Raw genomic sequence first — 23,710 nt, 5'->3', positions numbered from 1 at the left:
TCCCAATCTGGACCAGATCTTACTTAATATACATCTTGGACTAGGTCTAGATTCATATCAACTCAGATCAAACAGATCTCATCTAATCTAAAAAATGATAAAAAATAGAGGCGGGTCATTTTTAAAGAACATGATTTTCGAACCAACCGTAACCCGATTTCAAAAAAATGAAATATCAATATTCTCATAATTATGAGACGCATCTAACAATATACTTACCTGATTTTTGCCTTCGAATTTTGCCTAAATTTAACCTGTTTAAGGTTAAAAACAAAAAGTTTCTCAAATACTATTCGCCTCATTTTGGTATTGTCAGTGAGCCTTGGGCCATGCCCAAACCCAGCTAATGTCACCTATAATTGAGGATATTTTCTATGATTTTTATCAACTTTATAAAACACTTAGTCAAAATTTCAGAAATTCAAAATTTAAAACTATGGAAGAAACACACTATATTACAATGACAAAGTGCAAGTTATGATTGGTGATTCTCACTTGAGAATGCCCCTCTCAAGTGTGATGATGGCTCATTCCAACTGTGACCAAAACAAACGTGCCCCAAGTGCTTCGAAATGTACCATAATTTTTTCCCATCAAGTGAGAAAATAGGGTGGGATAATCAATGAGAATTGACCAGGGGCCGCACTTCAAGTGCTTGTTTCACCCAGGTGGGAATGCTCTCATATGAAAATGGGCCATCTTCTCACCACTTTTGGTGTAGCAAATGGAGCAATTCAGAGTTTCATTTCCTGAATATTCCAAATAGTGCCATGAGAATAAGTTGTGGCATGGGGACGAGTCATAGAACTCCATATATGATTAGATCATGTGCATCTCATAATCCTACTCGCATTAAATACATGTGGAATAGGAACGAGTTACTTTCTTACCGTATAAGGAAGAAATAAAATTGCTCATCTTAGTATTACCTGAAGAAAAGCAACTTCTTTTTATGAAACTTTATATATTGTAACTAGAATCAAATAAATAGCTTTCTTTTTCATTCAACAATAACTTTTTGTTTTGCGTGCCCACAATATCTGCCTTCAGCAAGGATAGGACTCTTAAGCATGGCCTCAGTTTTGTAGCACTCGATCTTACATGTTTCTCAATCATGTGGTATCAAAACTTGCTTATCTTGTAAAAATGTCTATTACTTTATCTAGAGAGATGTAAAACGCACATGCATCCAGATTGTTGATGGCCATTTTCTCAGTAACTCTTGCAGTACTATGGAACTCTAGAAAATAGGGGGTAGATAGCTTTAATTGCAGAGATACAGGAAAAGGCAAGGAATTGGAGAAAGTAAAAGAAGAGATGCATAAGCAGTGGATACCCACAAAGACAATCCGATATGTAAGCGGTCTACTAACAAAACTCAATTAGGACATGTACCAAGATGGACCAACCAGACATTTCATCAATGAACTTCATTAACACAAATGCTTTCTTTGTCAAACAGGTCCTCTTGTTATGATGTTACATAGGTCAACTTACAAAACAAAAACACGCACCTAAATCCTATGCTGTTAAAATGGAAATAGAACTTACATGTTACAAGCCAAGAAAACGAGTCAGCTGTACAAGAAATTTGTCTTCTTCACGATTAATACACGAACAGGGACTTTCATCAACTCCAAATATCTTCTCAATGACTATGACGCTAAGGCCAGCTCTGCCCAAGCCAAGGAAGATTCCTTTAGATTAGCAGTGGGTGACATATCAATACCATTTTCCAGCATGGAGCATAGTACAGTCATCAGTGGGCGCTTGGCTGGGTCGGGTTGAATGCTCAAACTCACCACCTCGCATATGACTTGGATATCTTCATACCGGAAGTATTTCAGTTGTGGATCGACCAGACAAGCAATGACCTCAGGCAGCTCTAAGTACTCTCTTGCCTAGAACAGAAATCCAATTGAATGTTTAACATGCATCATTACTCAAAATTCAACCTTGAAAGCATATATGTGCAATTTCTCACACATTTAATTTACTGAAAGAACTACTTACCCAGTCAACCAAGCACCCTTTCTCTTTGCAGTAGGGAGGTCTACCACTGATAATTTCGAGTAAGAGTACCCCAAATGCAAAAGTGTTTCCTTTGACATCAGAAGAGAATCTTCCAACCAACTCTGTGGAGTATCCAGTGTAGTTGACCGAACCAGAATTTTTCTCCGACCTTGAAAGTATTGTTTTCCAACTCTCAAAATCAACCAGCTAAACAGTAAAGAATAACTTATCAATGATAACTTCACCAGGATCACAATAACACAAAAAACAACGAAAAGAAAAGAAACATCTGTTAGGTTAGGTCATAACAAGCAGTGGCACATGTCAGTATCATATCAACCTGGGTGGACTGAATAATATTTTCTGTCATTCTTCACAAAATTATATTGATAATGAAATAGAAAGAAAAAGTAGTCATATTCCAGAGTTCAATATGGAAACAAACATTCGCATTGCAAATGATTGAAAGTACAATGCTGATTGTCCACTAGGTGTACCTTGGGTGAAAAATCTTCTGTGAGATAAATGGCACTGGAATTCAACTCTGATAAAGTGAAAGAAGGCTGAAGCTCACAATGCACGTATCTGAGGCCACGAGCTATTCCCACAACAATTTTCATGCGCTTAGCCCATGATAGTTGGCATTCCTCTCCATCTTTAGTAGATTAAGCAAGCAAATGTTTTAATTATTTAAACATTTAAGACAATGGCAGAATCGACATAAGTCTCAAAAACAATCTAAGAGGAGAAAGAACATACAGTGAAGGTGTTCATACAATGTCCCATTGGATGCATACTCAAAAACTAGCATCCTCGAAAATGGATCATTCTCACTGCAGTAGCCAATCAACTTGGCTGTATTCTCATGGTTCAACCTTGCCAGGTCTGCCACCTATGTTAAGGAACAGTATTTTAGAAACTTGCAATTGATCTCAATAAAACCGACCTTATACAATTTTCATTTTGCTAATTTAGCTAGGTTAAAACAGATTTGAATCAAACAGGGTATGTAAGATGAGGACTTCTTGGTGATCTGTTACATAGGTGTGGCGGTGAAGAGTGCGACAAAGCAATTTCAAGAAACTTGGGTGGGATATGATGCGGATATGCTTGGTATGAATCGATCATTTTCAAAAATTAGGACATGGGGACATGGCTGTACACACATATAGATGTATGTGTGTATGTGCTTATGTATAAAATAACAATTCTAAATCACTATAATTAGGAACATCAAATAATGACACTAAGTTGAAATTGAAATGTAATGTAATTGATCACAAATTTTAAAAGAAAAAGAACTCAAGTGAATATGAAATAGGTAAATATGGTCACAAAAAGAGTACATAAAGTTATTGACAATATTGACTGTGCACGAAACGGGTTTGACTGTGTCCATGAAGTGATGTATCGTATCTATGAAGTTTCTGAGTGCTCTGTCGTACCAACACGGGATACACATGCTAAGAGAAGTGTCCATGTGACATTTTTTTTTTGTGTGTGTGTGTGTGTGCGGGCACTCGTGTTTATATATTCCATAGAATGCATTTACAATTATACAGATATAAGTTTTTTAAGTTTTTTAGTTTTTAAGTATTTTAAAACTTGGACAGTTTGGAGCTATTGCCACATAGGTGCGGGTGCAGGTGCATCACAGCTGCTTTGGGGGTGCAGAAGCACCCGTGCTACATAGCTGGTGAGAATTCATCTAAAGGTGCAGTTTAGAACAGGCAGTGAGAATTCCCACCGGTGAGACTTCTGTTGATACACGTCGACACTTGGACACACGATTTTACCCTCCATACATACAAGTTTGTATTCAATTTATAATTTATAATTTATAATTATATTTTCAGTTTATAACTTTATATTATTTTAGATATAGCATATATATTTAGATTATATTGTTTATTTTGAATTTATTTTGTATTTATGTGATATTTAATATATATAGCTGTGTTCCTGTACTCACATCTTTTGGAATTTCCGTGTCGTACCCTCCATACCCGTACCCAGGTGACATAGGTGAGTGGAAAAGGAACCCAAGTTCCATCAAGTTCCCAATCATTATTTTCACATTACCACTTAGACAGGTGGTGAAAGGGATCCTGCTATCATGAATTCCTTGCACACATTTATGTGGAAAGATTGATCTTGAAATTTTTTCTTGCAAGGGTTCATATTTACACTCATTCAAAACACAAAACTTTTCTTCTAATGTATCTAAATACAAGCTTGAGAACAATACAACAACAACAACAACAACTACGCCTTCATCCCAAAACAATTGGGGTCAGCGATATGAACCAAAAAGAAATTCATTTTGGGTCTTCCACATGAATCCTTTTCCTCCAATCATTTCTATCCAACGCCGTGTCCTCGGTGAGGTTCAAAGCATTCATATCCTTTCCTATCATCTCCATCCAAGTCTTCCTAGGCCTACCCCGACCTCTTTTAACTAACATATTTTCCCATTTCTCCAACCTTCTAACTGGAGCATCATTAGGCCTTCGCCGAATATGTCCAAACCACCGTAAACGATTCTCTCGCATCTTATTTTCAATGGGTGCAACACCTACCTTCTTACGTATCTCTTCGTTCCGAATCTTATCTTTTATTGTATTTCCACACATCCATCTAAGCATCCGCATCTCAGCTACACTCATTTTTTGAATATGATGTCTCTTGGCAGCCCAACATTCCGTACCATATAGTAAAGCAGGTCTAATAGTCGTCCTATAAAACTTTCCCTTCAACCGCAATGGCATTCTACGATCGCACAGCACTCCAGTAGCATTTTTCCATTTCATCCACCCAACCTTTATCCTATGATTTACATCTCCATCAATTTTTCCATACTTTTGAATGATGGATCCCAAATATTTGAAATAATCATTCACTGGTATATCTTGCTCACCAAGCTTCACTACACTCCCATCACTACTTCGTTGCTTACTAAACCGACATTCCATATATTCAGTCTTACTCTTACTCAACTTAAAACCTCTAGCTTCCAATGTTTGAGAACAATGTTTGAGAACAATGTTTGAGAAAAATGTTTTTGGCGGCCTATAACTCAAAGATAACAGGTACAGATTAGTTGAGGATTTATGTTCAATTTTTTTTCTTCAACAATGAAACTCTGGCTTCAACTTGATCTTTGTGTACATAATTTTAGGGTTGCTTGTGAGCTTTAACATTCAGCCTATAGGGAACTAGAAAGCAGAACAGTAGAGGAAGAGACTTCAAGCTCTGGAAATAATCCTCTAGCTTTTCGATTAACCATCATGCTAACATTGACTTTCGAACATAAATATAGGGGAGGAGAATTAGATAAGCCTCACGGATGTGAAAGCAGTACTTCATTACCTCAGTTTGGAAGTAAAGATCAAGATAACTTGTCCAATAGTCTTCTGAGATGCAAAGAGATATCACTGCAATCTCAGGTCCACCTTTCATGGTGCCCTTGTATACCACACTGTCTGGAGAGGAGCCAATTATGTTGCTGAACTCTTCACATGCTACTTCAAGCTCTTGCCAGCTTATCTTCAAAACTCCCTTTACTATTTCATAGTCTGTTTGCAATAGCATTAGCATTTTATAGCATTTGAACTACTTATAAACATAGGAACATTGAACAAGTTGGCTAACCTGTTGGTAATTCTTTCACTTTCAGTCCTGATGACATTTTCTTCCAAGAGAACTCAACTTTGTATTTGCACTTAAGGAATGCAGTACCGACAACATACAGCAGAAGAGAACCTGCAACAACCCCAGTTGCAATTTCCACAGCTAGCAGCCACGTGGGTTTAGATGATGTTTTCTTTGCTGTTTCTTTTTTGTTTACTTGACTGGCTGCTGAATGGCCTTTTAGATACTTTGTAGCACCTGCAGAAAGATCAGTCCTGGTAAGTAAGATACAGTTTACTTTTGAAGCCCTTCACTTCAAAGTCTGAACAACTAGAAAAGTTAGGTCCTTGTAAGTGCAAGAAAGTCTACTGCAATTTTATTTTGTAACTAAAATGGAACAATAATATTGGCATCATTAGTTCAAGGTTAAAGAAACTTCCAGTGATGGTATAAAGCCATAGTCACAGCTATAGCCAGTATATTGAAAATATCAGCTATATATAGCTTTTTTGGGTAAAATGATTTAAAAGGAAAAATATCATTATTTAAAAAAATTACATAAATATTATCACAATAATATCATGACAATATCACGATAATATTTTCAGTTACTTTTACTTTTATATTTATTTTATATATCTTAAATATGTTTTTGCTTCTTTCTTTTATATCTTTTACTTATTTCTTTTATTATATTTATACATGTGTATTTTATTATCTAAACGTCATTTTCTTACTTATTTCTGCTGTTTTTATATATTAAAAAAATCTATTAAGAGCAAAGATTTTCCTGAGACTTATCAACCTGGCGTATATTATTACAAGTAGTCTTGCCGAGACCGATATTTGTGACTATGTATATAACATACTCAAGGTAACTTTTCGAGGATAATAAGTGATGCAATTGTGCAAAGTGACTACAAAATTTATTAAATTTAGGCAAAAAATATTGATGCCAAAATTCTACAACTATGTTGAGCACACAATCACATATAAAACCCAGTAAAGAGCATGCCAGCAGTTTGCATTTAGTTTCCTCGACAGCTCAATGTTCTTGCAATGCCAGTGATAACATTCATTAAATGGAAAGGATGCATATCAATAGATCATCAATGACACCAGAGTCAACCTGAACTCAAAAGCTCACAAGAAAGACATCTAAATATCCCAAACATATTCAAAACTACATTTATATGAAACTAGCATATGCTTGTGGTTTGTCAATTCTTACCATGTTTTTTCCTGGATGAAAATTAGTGAATCTTGAAGTAAAGCATTAAAAGACAAGAATAACATGGTGCATTTGGAACTGACATTTAAGTGAAATTATGCTTCATTGGCTTTGAATTGAGACCCATCGACTTAGTACTTATATTTGCTTGGGTTGGCTCTGTTAGAACCCTAGATGTAGGATTCCATAAGAATCCGGAGAACAGTGCTCAGACTAAATGAGGTCTTTTCAACAGGGCCCTGCTTGGCATGGCCTTGTTAAAATATGCTATATATATATATATATATTATATATAGATTATGACACATACACATATATACTTTACGTATATATGTCTATGTGTCTATCTACATATATAAATATATGTATTCCCTTTGTAATACCCACTAGGGGTAAAATAGTTATTTTTACTATTTCACGCCACATGTATATTTTTACACTTTCTTATTCTTTTTCCTTTTTCCCTTCCTTTTCTTTTTCTTTTTCCTTTTTCCTTTTACCTTGGAAAAGCCCCCCTTAAGGGACCGTTGGAAGGGCTCCAACGTCCCTTAGGAGCCCTTCCAAGGGTCCTCTCCTTGTGCCTATAAATAAAGGGGTTTTCCCCCATTGTATGCATGCTTCTTTGAAGCCTTCTTGAGTGTAATATATTTTTCCTCTTCTTTTGGGTGTTTTTCCACTTTTGTGGTTTTGTTGTAATTAGTGGCTATTTGTGTATGTGCAGCACTTGTTTGCTCTTGAAGATATCGCTCCTCTTATTCGACACTTAATTACATGGTATCAAAGCAAGGTTGTGAAAGCTTCATTGGATCCTCTCTTGACAAGTAATATCTCCTCTCCCTTGCTTTCAAAACTCTTTTTTCTATAAATGGTCAACAAGGATGAAAAAATCGATCTCTCATTCAAATTGAATGGGACCAACTATCGTATGTGGGCAGCCGCCATGGAAAATAACCTCAAAGGTAAAGAACTTTGGGGTTATGTGTGTAGAACCGTTCCGGAACCACAATTGAAATTAACCAAGTTTGAAGGCAATGAAGAAAGAGCATTGAATGAAGAAGAAAAGGAGAAAGTTATTCTTGACTTCTCTTCAAAAATGGAAGATTGGGAAAGTAAGCATGCTAAAATTTTAGCATGGTTCATGAATAATGTTGAATTGAAAATTTGTGCAAATCTAGCAAAGTTCAAGAAAGCCAATGAAGTTTGGTTCTTTATGAAAGGCATGTACACTCAAAGAGATCTTGCTAGACATTTCTTCTTACAAGAAAAAGTAAGAGAAACCAAGCAAGGTGATATGAGTATTAGGGACTATTATAGTACCCTATCTCCTTTATGGGATGAACTTGTCCTTCTCGAACCACAATGGGAAGGTAGTGTTATTGCCATGAGGCAAGATCAAATGGAGAAAGAAAGATTTTTTCAATTTATTCATGGGCTTCGGCCCGAATTTGAGCAATTAAGAGGATCCCTCCTTCATAGGGCTTCTATTCCTCTAAGTGACATTTTGGCCGATTTATGTCAAGAAGAGACTCGTTTGGCCTTTAAGAAGGATGTTGATGAAGTTCATGTCGTGTCTAGACCCGGCAACAATGTAAGGTCATACAAACCAAGGTTTTAAAACCCGTGACTCGGAACTCGACTCGTTCTTTATTGACTCGTGACTCGGCGGGTCAACTCGGTGTCTCGGACCGGGTTTTGTTAACTTTTGATTTTAAAAGAAAAACAATATATAATTTGTCTGAAACCATGTTTTTGAGTAAACATAGTCTCCAAATGTCTGTAAGAATATAAAAACAACTGCAAAGAGCTATAGAGGTTTGCTTGAATAATTGAATTTGATATCTATACAAGCACTTTGACAGTCAATTTGTCATGTGCCACAAAAATCTGGGAGTTTAAAGATTAAAAGTTTATTAGATGTAGAACAGTTGGTCACGACAAGCAAAAATTCATTAATTTTGCTAGTTTAAGTCCCGACTGCCAAACCATTTCATCAGCTTGCAGAAAGTACTAGACTCTTTTAGCCTTACTCAAGACCTGGTTCTCCATTTCAACAGTTTATCTGATTTTTCATATCAATCCCAATTTTGAGGTAAACAAGGTCTGAAACTGCAAAATAGACCATTTTTTATTTGACAAAAGCAAATGCATACAAAAATCTCCTGGTTTTGCCAATAGAGTAAGTTTTTCAATGTATGTTTTTACACAGTCAATTGTACATACAATCTATTAGAACACAATTTTTTTTTTCAAATAGTTTGTCAACATGTAAGCAAGTTTCTTAAGGGCTTCACAAATCAATGGCCTACAATATGCCAAAATTTCATGACTCAAAAAAACATATTTTTACATAAAAAAATATGATAAAGGTGTGATTCCTAGCAAATAAACCATGTTGAACACATATATGAGGTCAGATTGCTTAGATACAACTTGCATCTATGATTTTTCAACTAGATTGTACAGACAGTAAACAGTAGACTGCATATATGTAAATATATCATTACCATTTGAAACTCAAAAAACAAATTTCAAACATCCCAGAACTCGCCCGAGTCAAGTCGAGTCAAGCCCGAGTTTTGGCAAACCGAGTTTGCCTTGCCGGGTTGACTCGCTGGAGGGCCGAGCCGAGCCGAGTCAGCCGAGTCAACGAGTTGACTCGGCGAGTTTTAAAACACTGATACAAACCACCCTATTTTTGAAAAAATAATGGTGGTGGAGGAAGAAAAATTATTTACCATAATTGTAATGAACCGGGCCATATTCGCCCGGATTGCCCCAAGTTCAAGAAGAAGGTAGCTTCCATTGGGGAAATTCCTCCAAATGAAGATTCAAAGAAAGATGGAGACATAAAGGAGTCCATTGTTCATCTTACTGAAACTCTACAATAATTCATGAAGATGAACTCCACTCCATCATCCTCTACACCATCCACTTTCGGTGTTGCCATCTCTTCATTTTCAGGTATGACCTCTTAGATTCTTGACTCGGGTGTCTCCTTTCATATGACTCTGAATGCATCACTTTTGTCAAAACCAAGTCTCAATAAATTCAAATCATACGTTTCTACTGCCGATGGAACATCCTTAGATGTTGAAGGTGTCAGAAAGATCAACCTGCAAGAGACAAAGGTGAGGTAAAGAGAGAAGAGAGAGAAGAGGGGAGTCGGCGGCAAGTTCAAGAAGAAGGTAGCTTCCATTGGGGAAATTCCTCCAAATGAAGATTCAAAGAAAGATGGAGACATAAAGGAGTCCATTGTTCATCTTACTGAAACTCTACAATAATTCATGAAGATGAACTCCACTCCATCATCCTCTACACCATCCACTTTCGGTGTTGCCATCTCTTCATTTTCAGGTATGACCTCTTAGATTCTTGACTCGGGTGTATCCTTTCATATGACTCTGAATGCATCACTTTTGTCAAAACCAAGTCTCAATAAATTCAAATCATACGTTTCTACTGCCGATGGAACATCCTTAGATGTTGAAGGTGTCAGAAAGATCAACCTGCAAGAGACAAAGGTGAGGTAAAGAGAGAAGAGAGAGAAGAGGGGAGTCGGCGGCAATAGGGTTTTCCCTTTTCTATTATTACTTATAAGTATTGTACAGGGTATAACATTACACAAGTAATAAAAATAAATTACAAATATGCCACCGCCTACGCATCCTGAGGTGGATCCTTGGAATGTGGTGCAGGTCGGATCCATGATCCAAAACTAACAGCCTCCCTCAAGTTGAGTATGGTCTTTGATCATGCTCAACTTGTCTTTGAGTGCCCAAAACTGATGAGTTGATAATCCCTTGGTAAAGATGTCAGCAACTTGCATATCTGACCGAACATATGCAGGTTCAATTTCTTTTTCTTCCACATTTTGTCTAACAAAGTGTTGATCGATCTCGATATGCTTCGTGCGACAATGAAGGATGGGATTGAAGGCAATATTAATAGCACTCTGATTATCGCAAAGAAGCATAGAGGACGAGATCGGTTCTTGTAATTCTTGCAGTAGATGTCTCACTCATGTAACATCGGTTGTTCCTGCTGCCATTGCACGATACTCTGCTTCAGTACTAGATCGTGCCACTGCCTTTTGTTTCTTGCTACTCCATGTTACAATATTATTGCCGATAAGAATGCACTACCCCGAAACTGATCTGCGCTCGTCAGGATCACCAGCCCAGTCCGCGTCTGTGTAGGTGAATAGTCGATGCCCTGACGTATAAGTTGTGTCCTTGGTATACATCAAGCCATCTCCAATCGTACCCTTTAAATACCGAAGGATCCTTTTTACTCCTTCCATATGTACATTTGTAGGAGCATGCATAAACTGTGAAGCCTGATTGACAGAGTATGCTATGTCAGGCCTAGTGAATGTTACGTATTGTAACATCCCTACAACTCGACGATACAAAGTAGGATCATGATAAGTAGTGCCTTCTTTTGCACTTAGCTTATGATTTAGAAGGCAAGGTGTGCTAATTGGTTTACAATTCTCCATCCCTGTAGCAAGTAAAATATCAATAGTGTACTTATGTTGGCTCAATGTAATAGTCTCATGTCGACTATCAACTTCCACACTCAAAAAATATCGCCCGACACCCAAGTCTTTCATCTTGAATTTAGCCATCAGCATAGACTTAACCCAAGATATGTGAACCTCATTACTCCCGGTAATAATGATGTCATCAACATATATAAGCACCCAAACAATAGCTTAATCACTTTTGAATATGAACAATGAATGGTCTAGAACACTTTTAGTGAACCCATGATGCTGGATCTCTGTGGAAAAACTTTCACACCAAGATCGAGAAGCTTGTTTCAAGCCATAAAGAGAGCGTCGAAGTTTACATACCCAATTGGATGGATCATGCATGCTATAACTAGGTGGTTGCTCCATGTAAACTTCTTCCTTTAGTTCACCATGCAGAAAAGCATTTTTAACATCAAGTTGACTGAGTGACCATCCATGTTGTAACGCCAATGCAATGATAATCCTGACAGTGCCCAATTTTACTACTGGGCTGAACGTTTCATCGTAGTCCTGCCCATACTGCTGTGTGAAGCCTCGTGCAACCAGACGAGCCTTATAGCGCTCAACACTGCCATCCGGTTTGTGCTTGATCTTGTACACCCATTTGGATCCTACAACATTCTTGTTATCTGGCCTTGGTACAATTTCTCATGTATTGCATTCATGCAATGCTTCCATTTCCTCATTCATCACCTCTACCCAGGCACGGGAATGTACAACCTCATGAAAAGAGGAAGGTTTTGTTTCTTTGGACACTCTAGTTAGAAATGTTTGAAAAACCAAAGAGAAATTGTTATAACTTACCCAGCGATCTATAGGATGTCTAATCCGAGTGGAACGTCGTAGAGGAGTCTCATCATTGACTGGATGAGCTCTACGAGAATAAACAAATCAGAAAAACGTGAGGATGTTGTTGTAGGAGGAATGTCTTCCATATGCGGTTCCACATCGAAAGTATAAGGTTCATTGTCTGTCAATAAAGATGAATCCTCATAAGGCAACGAGTCATATAAAAGTGAGTCACTGAGCCAAGGATCATAACTATCCCGTGTATCTGTGGAAGATGAACCCAGAGTGTCAAAATTTTCATCATAAAAAACAACATTTCTAGATACCTGAATTTTGCCTGTATGAGGATCATAATATCTGTATCCCTTATAGTCATCTGCATACCCAAGAAACTTGCACTGTACAACTCTGTCTTGAAACTTATTTCTCAATGAATGATCAATATGAACATAACATACACAACCAAAGGGATGTAGTTCTTCATATGATGGATGACAATTATAAAGAACAAAATACGGAGAATTATCTTCAAGGATGGTCATGGGCAACCTGTTGATAACGTAAACAGTTGTATGGAAAGCCCCTGTCCAAAGAGAGAAAGGAATACCCACAGTGTGCATCATGCTCAAGGTTGTCTCAACAATATGCCTGTGTTTTCTCTCAGCTACTCCATTTTGTTGAGGGGTATGAGGGCAAGAAATGTTACGTGTAATGCCATGCTCCTTCAAATATTCACTAAAATCATGAGATATGTATTCTCTCTCCCCCCCCCCTCACACTGGAAATATACAACATTGGTATTGAATTGGTTTTGGACTAGTGCATGAAACTGTTTGAACAACTTGAAAACTTCATGTTTGTTTTTCATGAAGTAAATCCAACTAAATCAAGTGTAAGAGTCAAGAAAGAGTATATAGTATCGAGATCCAGAAAGAGAGGCAGTGAGCGCAGGACCCCAAACATCTGAGCATATAATCTCAAAAGGCTTTTGTTGCTCTTTTATTAATACTATGAAAAGGAAGTACATGACTTTTGCATAAGTGACAACTTGGACATTTTGACTCTAAACTGACTGCGGGTATTAAACCTTTAGCAAACAACTTGTCAAGAAAAACTTGACTACAATGACCCAAACGGAGATGCCATAAGTCTGGCTTATTAAGTTTCAAGACTCTAGATGAAGAACTATGATCTGTAGATCGACTCAAAAATGTTGGAAAGGAAGAAGGTGAAGAAGCCACGGCTACGAAAGACGACGTCTTCAAAGGCACATGAGATTCTTCAAAGATGTACATGTTCCCGCACCGTTCACCTTTAGCGAGCGTCTTCTTGGTGTGAAGATCCTTAAGATAAACAGAAGAAGGAGTAAATTCAACGGAAGAATTTGTCTCATCAACTAATTTTGACACGGATAGAATATTCTTTTGAATAGCAGGTGTGAGTAAGACATTTGACAAGGGTAATTGAGATTCAGGCAAAGAAAGGGAGACATTGGGGTGGTGAGATCCATCTCCTATGACTATAGTGTCATTTCCAGTGTAAGGAGTCAAGTGAGAAAATTTACCTGCATCAGAAGTAACATGTGTTGCTGCCCCTGAATCAATATACCATATACCTTTATCATTTTGGCGCAAGTTCATCTGATTGAAAGTAGTCATAAGGATATTTTGTACGTCCTGTGGAAGCACCTGTCCCTGAGGAGTGAGTGCAAACGTCTGAGTTGCCTTCTGCCCTGGCCTACTATCTGGCCTACTATCTGGCCTCCCTGTTTTGTTCTGGTTCTGAGGATTGTACCAGCAATTTGCTTTAACATGTCCCCGCTTATTGCATAGAAAACAAGTAGGAACACGTCCCCCTCGTGGTACATTGCCTGAGCCAATACTTCCTCCACCTGGTGTAGGTAGTAATCCTCCTTTGTTCATAGGTGTTCCATTGGGACGAGGAGGAGTAAATAAGACTCCTGTTTGAATAGGCGTATGTGCCATTATCACAGGATGAGCATCATCTGACGCGTGTTCCTGATTTAAACTGACCTCATATTGCAAAAGCTTAGATTGAAGATCATCAAAACATGGAAGAACTGAGACAATCTGAAGTGTCGTGCAAAACATGCGATATTCAGGTCCAAGGCTACCTAATACCTGTTGTACCATATCCTTATCTGATACAGGCTTCCAATGGCAGCTAACTGATCTGTAATCACCCTGACATCCCCCATGAACTGTGTAATAGATTTGTTTCCTTTTCGCATGGATTGAAATTGTCACTTGAGTTGCAAAGCCCGAGATTCGAAAACCTGAGAAAAGGAATGAGCTAGTCCATTCCACAACTCGGCAGCAGATTGATCATCAGAAATAGTTTGTAAAACTCGATCAGAAAGTGTGGAAGTTATGTAAGCAACTAATGTCTGATCCCGTTGTACCCATATGTCATAAGCAGGATTGGTGGTTCGAAGTTGACTCACCTTCCCATCTTCACCTGTTATTTCTTGCATGATATGTGTAGGTGGGGCGGGTGATCGCCCATCTAGATGCCCATAAAGACCATGACTGCGAATAAAAGGCACAATCTGGCGCTTCCAAAGTAAGTAGTTATCATGGGATAACTTGTGGGTCATGAGGTGAGTAAGAAAACTAGGGTTCAACTTGGAATCAATGGATTATATGAAGAATGAGATGCAATAACAGATAGGAAATAGGAATGGGATGATACCAAAATAGAATGCCGAATGCCGAATGCCGACTGTACTGACAGTGTATTAAGGGAAAAACAACAATGTTGTGTGCTGAAAATAATATCAGTGCCTTCGTCACACAAAGGAGTAGTGACGTGCGAACCAGAAAAATATTGAATAGAAATATATTGAGAGAAGAACAGCAATGTTGTGTGCTGAAAATAATATTTCTGCCTTCGTCACACAGAGGAATAGTGACGTGCGAACCAGAAAAATATTGAACAAAAATATTTTTGGGGAGAAAATCAAAGATTCGACAGACTGGAACAGAATATTAAGACATGCGTACCAGAAAATTATTGAAAATGAAAAGAACCGAAAGAGAAACTAGAATGACGTGAAAGAGGATTAAGGAAAAAGAGAAATAAATAAATCTGATTAAGGAAAAGGGACAGAAATAAATCTTACATCCTTTAGAAGCACGTTCTGGTCCTTATAAGTATTCTAGATGATTGATTTCCGCGCCTGTGCTTTGATACCATATCAGAAAGATCAACCTGCAAGAGACAAAGGTGAGGTAAAGAGAGAAGAGAGAGAAGAGGGGAGTCGACTGTTAAAATATGTTGTACATATATATATTTATATATATAGATCACGACACATACACATATATATTAATTATATATATGTCTATGTGTCTATCTACATATATAAATATATATATATTTATATCTTTTGTAAATAGACCCATATAGGGGTAAAACAGTCTTTTTACTTCTTATCGCATATTGTAATTTTTCTCCTTTTCTTTTATTTCCTTTTTTTCTTTCTTTTTTATTTTCTTTATTCCTTTTCTTTTCCACCTTGGAATGGGCCCCACCTAGGAGGACGTTGGAGCATCCAACGGTCATATTTATGACTGTTGGAAGGGCTCCAACGTCCCTCTAGGAGCCCTTCCAAGGCCTCCTCTTTTGTCTATAAATAAAGGGGTTTCTCCCCATTGTAAAGCATGCTTCTTTGAAGCCTTTTGAGTGAAATATATATTTTTCCTCTTCTTTTGGGTGCCTTACCACTTTAAGTGGTTGTGTTGTTCTTTTGCCCATTAGTGGCTGCTTGTGTATATGCGTGCTCTCTTGTTTTTGCTCTTGGAGACTTCATCCGGCACTTCATTACATGGTATCAGAGCCTTGGTTGATAAAGCTTCATCGGATCTTTTGACAAGTAATATCCTTCTCTTTCGTGCATTTATATTCCTCTTCTACAAATGGCCAACAAGGATGCAAAAATCGACCTCTCATTCAAATTGGATGGGACCAATTATCGCATGTGGGCGGCCGCTATGGAAAACAATCTCAAAGGTAAAAAACTTTGGGGTTATGTATGTGGAACCATTCCGGAACCACAATTGAAGTTGACTAAGTTTGAAGGTAATGAGGAAAAAGCTTTGAACGAAGAGGAAAAAGAGAAGGCTATTCTTGATTACTCTTCTAAATTAGAAGATTGGGAAAGTGAGCATGCTAAAATTTTAGCATGGTTCATGAACAATGTTGAATTAAAGATTTGTGCAAATCTCGCCAAATTCAAGAAGGCTAATGAAGCTTGGTTCTTTATGAAAGGCATGTACACTCAAAGAGACCTTGCTAGGCATTTCTTTTTACAAGAAAAGGTAAGAGCTACCAAACAAGGTGATATGAGTATTAAGGACTACTATAGTGCCCTATCTTCTTTATGGGATGAACTTGTCCTTCTCGAACCCCAATGGGAAGGTAGTGCTATTGCTATGAGGCAAGAGCAAATGGAAAAAGAAAGATTTTTCCAATTTATTCATGGGCTTCACCCCGAATTTGAGCAACTTAGAGGATCCCTTCTCCATAGGGCCTCTACTCCTCTAAGTGATATTTTGGCCGACTTATGTCAAGAAGAGACTCGTTTGGCATTAAAACGAGAAGTTGATGAAGTTCATGCCGTATCTAGACCCGACAACAATGTAAGGCCATACAAACCACCTCATTTTTTCAAAAATAATGGTGGTGGAGGAAGGAAAATCATTTGCCATAATTGTAATGAACCGGGCCATATTCGTCCGGATTGCCCAAGATTTAAAAAGAAGGTGGCCTCCGTTGGTGAAGCTCCTCCAAATGAAGACTCAAAGAAAGATGGTGACATAAAAGAGTCTCTTGCTCATCTTACCGAAACTCTTCAACAATTCATGAAGATGAGCTCCTCTCAGTTTTCTTCTACACCATCCACTTCCGGCGCCGCTATCTCCTCCTTCCCAGGTATGACCTCTTGGATTCTTGATTCGGGTGCCTCCTTTTATATGACTCCGAATGCATCACTCTTATCAAAAACAAGTCTCAACAAATTTAAATCTTTTGTCTCCACTGCCGATGGAACATCCTTGGATGTTGAAGGCATTGGGAATCTTGAGAAAACTTATAATGAAAACAAAGAATTTTTTGTTCCCAAAATTCGAATTATTCCAAAACTTAATTTAAATCTATTTTCCGTTTCCCAAATTACCGATTTTGAATGTAATGTCACTTTTTCACCTACCCATTGCTATGTGCAGGATCTCCGGTCCGGGAAGCGGATTGGGCAAGGCCATAGAAGAGGGGATCTTTATTATATGGATTTTTTGCCATTGCCAACCAAATCATTTTGTAATCATGTTCAATCCAAAGATATTGAGACTTGGCATAAAAGACTTGGACATCCTAGTGTTTCTAAATTGTATCTCTTTCCTTTTTTGGAAAAATTTTGTAATACAAATACATTCACATGCAATGATTGTATCCTTGGAAAAATTCATTCGCTTCCGTATTCTCATAGTAATTTTGTGTCAAAAAGACCTTTTGAACTTGTGCATTCCGATGTATGGGGACCGGCACCCGTTCTGTCCAAGGGAGGCTACTCCTACTATGTTAGTTTTGTTGATGACTTTACTAGATATACATGGGTATACATTATTAAAAACAAATCCGATGTCTTTAATAATTTTAAAGAATTTCATATTATTATTCAAAACCAATTTCAAAACAATATAGCTATATTTAGATCCGACTCTGGAGGAGAATACATGTCTAAAGATTTTCAAAATTATTTCAAAACAAATGGAATTTTACATCAACGATCTTGTCCTAAAACCCCACAACAAAATGGTCTTGCGGAAAGAAAACATAGACATTTAATTGAAACTACAAGAACACTTCTTGTTTCTAAAAATGTTCCTAAAAACTTTTGGGCCGAAGCTCTTCTTACCGCAACATATTTAATCAATCGTATGCCCTCTGCCTCTTTAAAAAATATATCACCTTTTGAAAAATTATTCAAAATTACTCCTGATTTTAATAGATTAAGGATATTCGGATGTAAATGTTTTGTGCTTGTTCAAGGACAAGATAAACTATCACCTAAAGCTATTGAATGTGCATTCATTGGATATGGTGAAAATAAAAAAGGTTATAGATGCTATGACACTCGAAATAATAAACTCTATATATCAAGAAATGTAAACTTTCTTGAAGAACAAAATGGATTTGATGTTCACACATCTAGAGAAAACCTTGACTATTCCTTCCTATTTGATCTTGCTCCTAGAATTGAAACACCAGATGCAAGTACTTGCGATAATACTTGTGATGGCATCTCCCATCATAATGATATACTCCAACATGGTAATGATTCTCAAGTTGAGAATCTTAATGAAATGAATGTATATACCTGGCGGTCAGGAATTGAACATCAACCTGCTCTTGAAAGATATTCTCAAGATCTCTCGTTAGAAGAACCTATTAATGCACCTAGGAGATCTTCTCGTAATAGTAGACCTCCACAAAAATTTGTATCTTATGAATCTTTCTCACCTAATTATAGGGCTTGTCTCATGTTAATTCATTCATATCATGAGCCTACTTCCTTTAAAGAAGCTAAAGATCATCCACATTGGATTGAAGCAATGAAAGTTGAATTAGAGGCTCTTAATAAAGCTCAAACTTGGAGTATTATTCCTCAACCATTAGGAAAAAAGGCAATTGGGTGTAGATGGGTATATAAAGTTAAAACCAAGTGTGATGGATCTCTTGAGAGATACAAAGCTCGTTTGGTTGCAAAAGGCTATGCCCAAGAATATGGAATTGAATATGAGGAAACCTTTGCTCCCGTAGCTAGGATGACTAGTGTGCGAACTTTAATTGCCTTAGCCTCCATTAAACAATGGCCTATATATCAACTTGACGTTAAAAACGCTTTTTTAAATGGAAATTTATATGAAGAAGTGCTTATGGATCCTCCGCCAGGTCTTGAAATTGGTAAAGGAAATATTCTAAAGTTAAATAAAGCTCTCTATGGTCTTAAACAAGCACCTAAAGCTTGGTATGATCTTTTTAGCAAAGTAGTTCTTGATAATAGTTTCTCCTCATGTTATACTGATACTGCTTTGTTTGTTAAAAATTCTAATGATCACATTACAATTCTGTTATTATATGTTGATGACATGATTATCACAGGTAATGATAAGAGAGGTATTAACCTTATTAAGAATATTCTCAAAGAAAATTTTGATATGTCTGATCTTGGTTATCTAAGATATTTTTTAGGTATTGAAGTTGCATACTCTCCCAAAGGGTATGTCCTCTCTCAGATGAAGCTTGCCTCCGACATTATTGACAGGTCTGGACTGACTGATGACAAGAAAGTGAAGACGCCAGAAATAATCAATGCCAAGATGAGAGCCAGTGATGGCACTCCTTTAGCTGATCCCACACCTTATCGTCAATTGATTGGGTCGCTCACATACTTATCCATCACTAGGCCCGATATTTCTCATGCAGTTCATAGTGCAAGTCAATTTCAGACTGCTCCCTCCACCATTCACATGGCTGCTGTCATGAGAATTATCAGATATTTGAAAGGCACCATAACAAAAGGATTATTCTTACCCTCTTCTTCACCTCTTACTTTACTTGCTTATACTGACTCTGATTGGGGTGGTAACCCCGATGATCGTATTTCTACCACAGGGTATTGTGTGTTTCTTGGAGAGTCACTTATCTCTTGGAGGTGTAAGAAGCAACAGAAAGTTTCACTCTCTTCTACTAAAGCAGAGTATCGTGCGATGGCCACTACCACCACGGAGATCGTATGGTTAAGAAGTTTGCTTAAAGATATGGGAGTCTCATTCTCAACTCCCTCAAAGTTGTGCTGCGACAACAAGAGCACTATCTACATTGCCAGCAATCACACCTTTCATGAAAGAACAAAGCACATTGAGATGGATTGCCATTATGTTCGTGATGAGTTCCTACGAGGCACCATTCAATTGCCTTATGTTCCAACCGAGTACCAGTTGGCGGACTTCTTCACCAAAGCTTTGCCATCGCCTCGTTTCTTCTTTCTCCTTAGCAAACTCTCGGTGATCTCACCGTGTGTTTGAGGGGGGGTGTTAAAATATGTTGTACATATATATTTTTATATATATAGATCACGACACATACACATATATATATTAATTATATATATGTCTATGTGTCTATCTACATATATAAATATATATATATTTATATCTTTTGTAAATAGACCCATATAGGGGTAAAACAGTCTTTTTACTTCTTATCGCATATTGTAATTTTTCTCCTTTTCTTTTATTTCCTTTTTTTCTTTCTTTTTTATTTTCTTTATTCCTTTTCTTTTCCACCTTGGAATGGGCCCCACCTAGGAGGACGTTGGAGCATCCAACAGTCATATTTATGACCGTTGGAAGGGCTCCAACGTCCCTCTAGGAGCCCTTCCAAGGCCTCCTCTTTTGTCTATAAATAAAGGGGTTTCTCCCCATTGTAAAGCATGCTTCTTTGAAGCCTTTTGAGTGGAATATATATTTTTCCTCTTCTTTTGGGTGCCTTACCACTTTAAGTGGTTGTGTTGTTCTTTTGCCCATTAGTGGCTGCTTGTGTATGTGCGTGCTCTCTTGTTTTTGCTCTTGGAGACTTCATCCGGCACTTCATTACATCGACGGCAATAGGGTTTTCCCTTTTCTATTATTACTTATAAGTATTGTACAGGGTATAACATTACACAAGTAATAAAAAAAATTACAAATATGCCACCACACACGCATCCCGAGGTGGATCCTTGGAATGTGGTGTGGGTCGGATCCATGATCCAAAACTAACAGAAGGCATTGAAAACCTTGATAAAACTTATGATCAAAACAAACAATTTTTTGTTCCCAAAATATGAATTATTCCAAAACTTAATCTATTTTTTTTTTTCGTTTCTCAAATTACCGATTTTGAAAGTAATGTCTCTTTTTCACCAACCCATTGTTATGTGCAGGATCTCCGGTCTGGAAAGAGGATTGGGCAAGGCCATAGGAGAGAGGATCTTTATTATATGGATTTTTTGTCTTTGTCATCCAAATCTTTTTGTATATTGAGACTTGGCATAAGAGGCTTGGACATCCTAGTATTTCCAAATCTCTTTCCTTTTTTTGAAAAATTTTATAATACAAATACATTTACATGCAATGATTGTATTCTTGGAAAGATTCACTCGCTTTTGTATTCGCATAGTAATTTTGTGTCAAAAAGACCTTTTGAACTTGTGCATTCCGATGTATGGGGCCCAGCACCCGCCATGTCCAAAGGGGGTTATTCTTACTATGTTACTTTTATTGATGACTTTACTAGATATACATGGGTACATATTATTAAAAACAAATCCGATGTCTTCATTAACTTTAAAGAATTTCATGATCTTATTCAAAATCAATTTCAAAACAATATACCTATATTTAGATCCAATTCTGGAGGTGAGTACATGTCTAAAGATTTTCAAAATTACCTCAAATCAAATGGAATTTTACACCAACGATCTTGTCCTAAAACCCCGCAACAAAATGGTCTTGCCAAAAGAAAACATAGACATTTAATTGAAACTACAAGAACACTTCTTATCTCTAAAAATGTTCCTAAAAACTTTTGGGCTGAAGCTCTCCTTATTGCAACATATCTTATAAATTGTATGTCTTCCTCTTCTTTAAAAAATGTATCACCTTTTGAAAAATTATTCAAAATTACTCCAGATTTTAATAGACTAAGGATCTTTGGATGTAAATGTTCCGTGCTTGTTCAAGGACAAGACAAATTATCACCAAAAGCTCTTGAATGTGTGTTCATTGGTTATGGTGAAAATCAAAAGGGTTATAGATGTTATGATATACGAAACAATAAATTCTACGTATCAAGAAATGTAAACTTTCTTGAAGAACAAAATGGTTTTGATATCCACACATCTAAAGAAAACATTGATTATTCCTTCCTGTTTGACTTAGCTCCTAGAACTGAGTCCCAAGATGTAATTATTTGCGATAATTCTTGTGATGGTATTGTGCGTCATAATGATATACCACAACATGGTGATATTTCTCCACATGAGAACCTTAATGATATCAATGTATATACTCAGCGGTTAGGAAATGAACATCAATCTGCCCTTGAAAGATATTCCCAAGACTTTTCTTTAGAAGAACCTATTAATGACAATCAACCTAGGAGGTCCTCTCGTAATAATAGGCCACCACAAAAATTCGTGTCTTATGAATCTTTTTCGCCTAACTATAGGACTTGTCTCATGTTGATACATTTGTATCATGAGCCCACCTCATTTAAAGAAGCCAAGGATCATCCACATTGGATTGAAGCTATGAAAATTGAATTAGAGGCTCTTAACAAAGCCCAAACTTGGAGCATTATTCGCCAACCTTTAGAAAAAAAGGCAATTGGGTATAGATGGGTATATAAAGTCAAAACCAAATGCGATGGATCTCTAGAAAGATTCAAAGCCCGTTTGGTTGCAAAAGATAGGCCCAAGAATATGGGATTGATTATGAAGAAACATTTGCTCTAATGACTAGCGTTCGAACTTTAATTGCCTTAGCTTCTATTAAACAATGGCCAATATATCAACTTGATGTTAAAAATGTGCTTCTAAATGCAACTCTATGTGAAGAAGTTCTTATGGATCCTCCGCCAGGTCTTGAAATTGGTAAAGGAAATATCCTAAAGTTAAACAAAGCCCTCTATGGTCTTAAACAAGCACCAAAAGCTTGTTATGACCTTTTTAGCATAGTAGCTCTCGATAATGGCTTTTCTTGTTATACTAATATTGTTTTGTTTGTTAAAACATATGATGAATACATAACAATTTTGTTGTTATATGTTGATGACATGATTATCACAGGTAATGATAAAAAGGGTATTGATCTTATTAAAAAAAAAAATTAAAAGAAAATTTTGATATGTCTGACCTTGGTTTTCTAAGGTATTTTTTAGGAATTGAAGTTGCATACTTCCCAAAAGGGTATGTCGTCTCTCAAATGAAGCTTGCCTCCGACATTATTACCCAGCCTAGGCTAACAAATGACAAGAAGGTGGAGAATCCAAAAGTGATTAACACCAAGATGAGAGCCAGTGATGGCACTCCTTTAGAAGATCCCACGCCTTATCGTCAGTTAGTTGGGTCACTAACATATTTATCTATCACCAGGCCCGATATCTCTCGCGCGATTCATAGTGCAGGCCAATTTCAGACTGCACATTCTACCATTCATATGGTCGCAATCATGAGGATTATCAGATATTTGAAAAGCACCATAACTAAAGGATTATTCTTACCATCTTCTTCCCCTCTTACTTTACTTGCTTATATTGACTCTGATTGGGGGGGGGGCAACCCCGATGATCGTATTTCTACCACAGGTTATTGTGTGTTTCTTGGAGAATCACTTATCTCATGGAGGTATAAGAAGCAACAAAAAGTATCTCTCTCTTCTACAGAAGCG

General features: G+C 37.2%; 1 protein-coding gene across 2 annotated transcripts in view; it reads right to left on the bottom strand.

The window, feature by feature from the left end:
* Positions 1 to 1,415: 1,415 nt before the first annotated feature.
* Positions 1,416 to 23,710, bottom strand: part of LOC149822227 (putative LRR receptor-like serine/threonine-protein kinase At1g63430) — a 45,343-nt gene continuing 23,048 nt past the window's right edge. For both annotated transcript variants that reach the window (XM_089980765.1, XM_089980764.1), the window contains 6 exons: positions 5,665 to 5,901; positions 5,383 to 5,588; positions 2,773 to 2,905; positions 2,511 to 2,668; positions 2,014 to 2,220; positions 1,416 to 1,901 (listed from right to left, as the gene is read on the bottom strand). In XM_089980765.1, the coding sequence (XP_089836891.1) occupies positions 1,656 to 1,901; positions 2,014 to 2,220; positions 2,511 to 2,668; positions 2,773 to 2,905; positions 5,383 to 5,588; positions 5,665 to 5,901 (1,187 nt within the window). In that variant the 3' untranslated portion in view covers positions 1,416 to 1,655. The remainder of the gene's footprint in view (positions 1,902 to 2,013; positions 2,221 to 2,510; positions 2,669 to 2,772; positions 2,906 to 5,382; positions 5,589 to 5,664; positions 5,902 to 23,710) is intronic.

Source organism: Nuphar pumila, chromosome 11, assembly GCF_984573655.1.
Source record: "Nuphar pumila chromosome 11, dmNupPumi1.hap1.1, whole genome shotgun sequence".
NCBI lineage: Eukaryota > Viridiplantae > Streptophyta > Magnoliopsida > Nymphaeales > Nymphaeaceae > Nuphar > Nuphar pumila.
Note: the sequence above shows the minus strand (reverse complement) of the source record. Positions and strands in the feature narration are given on the sequence as shown.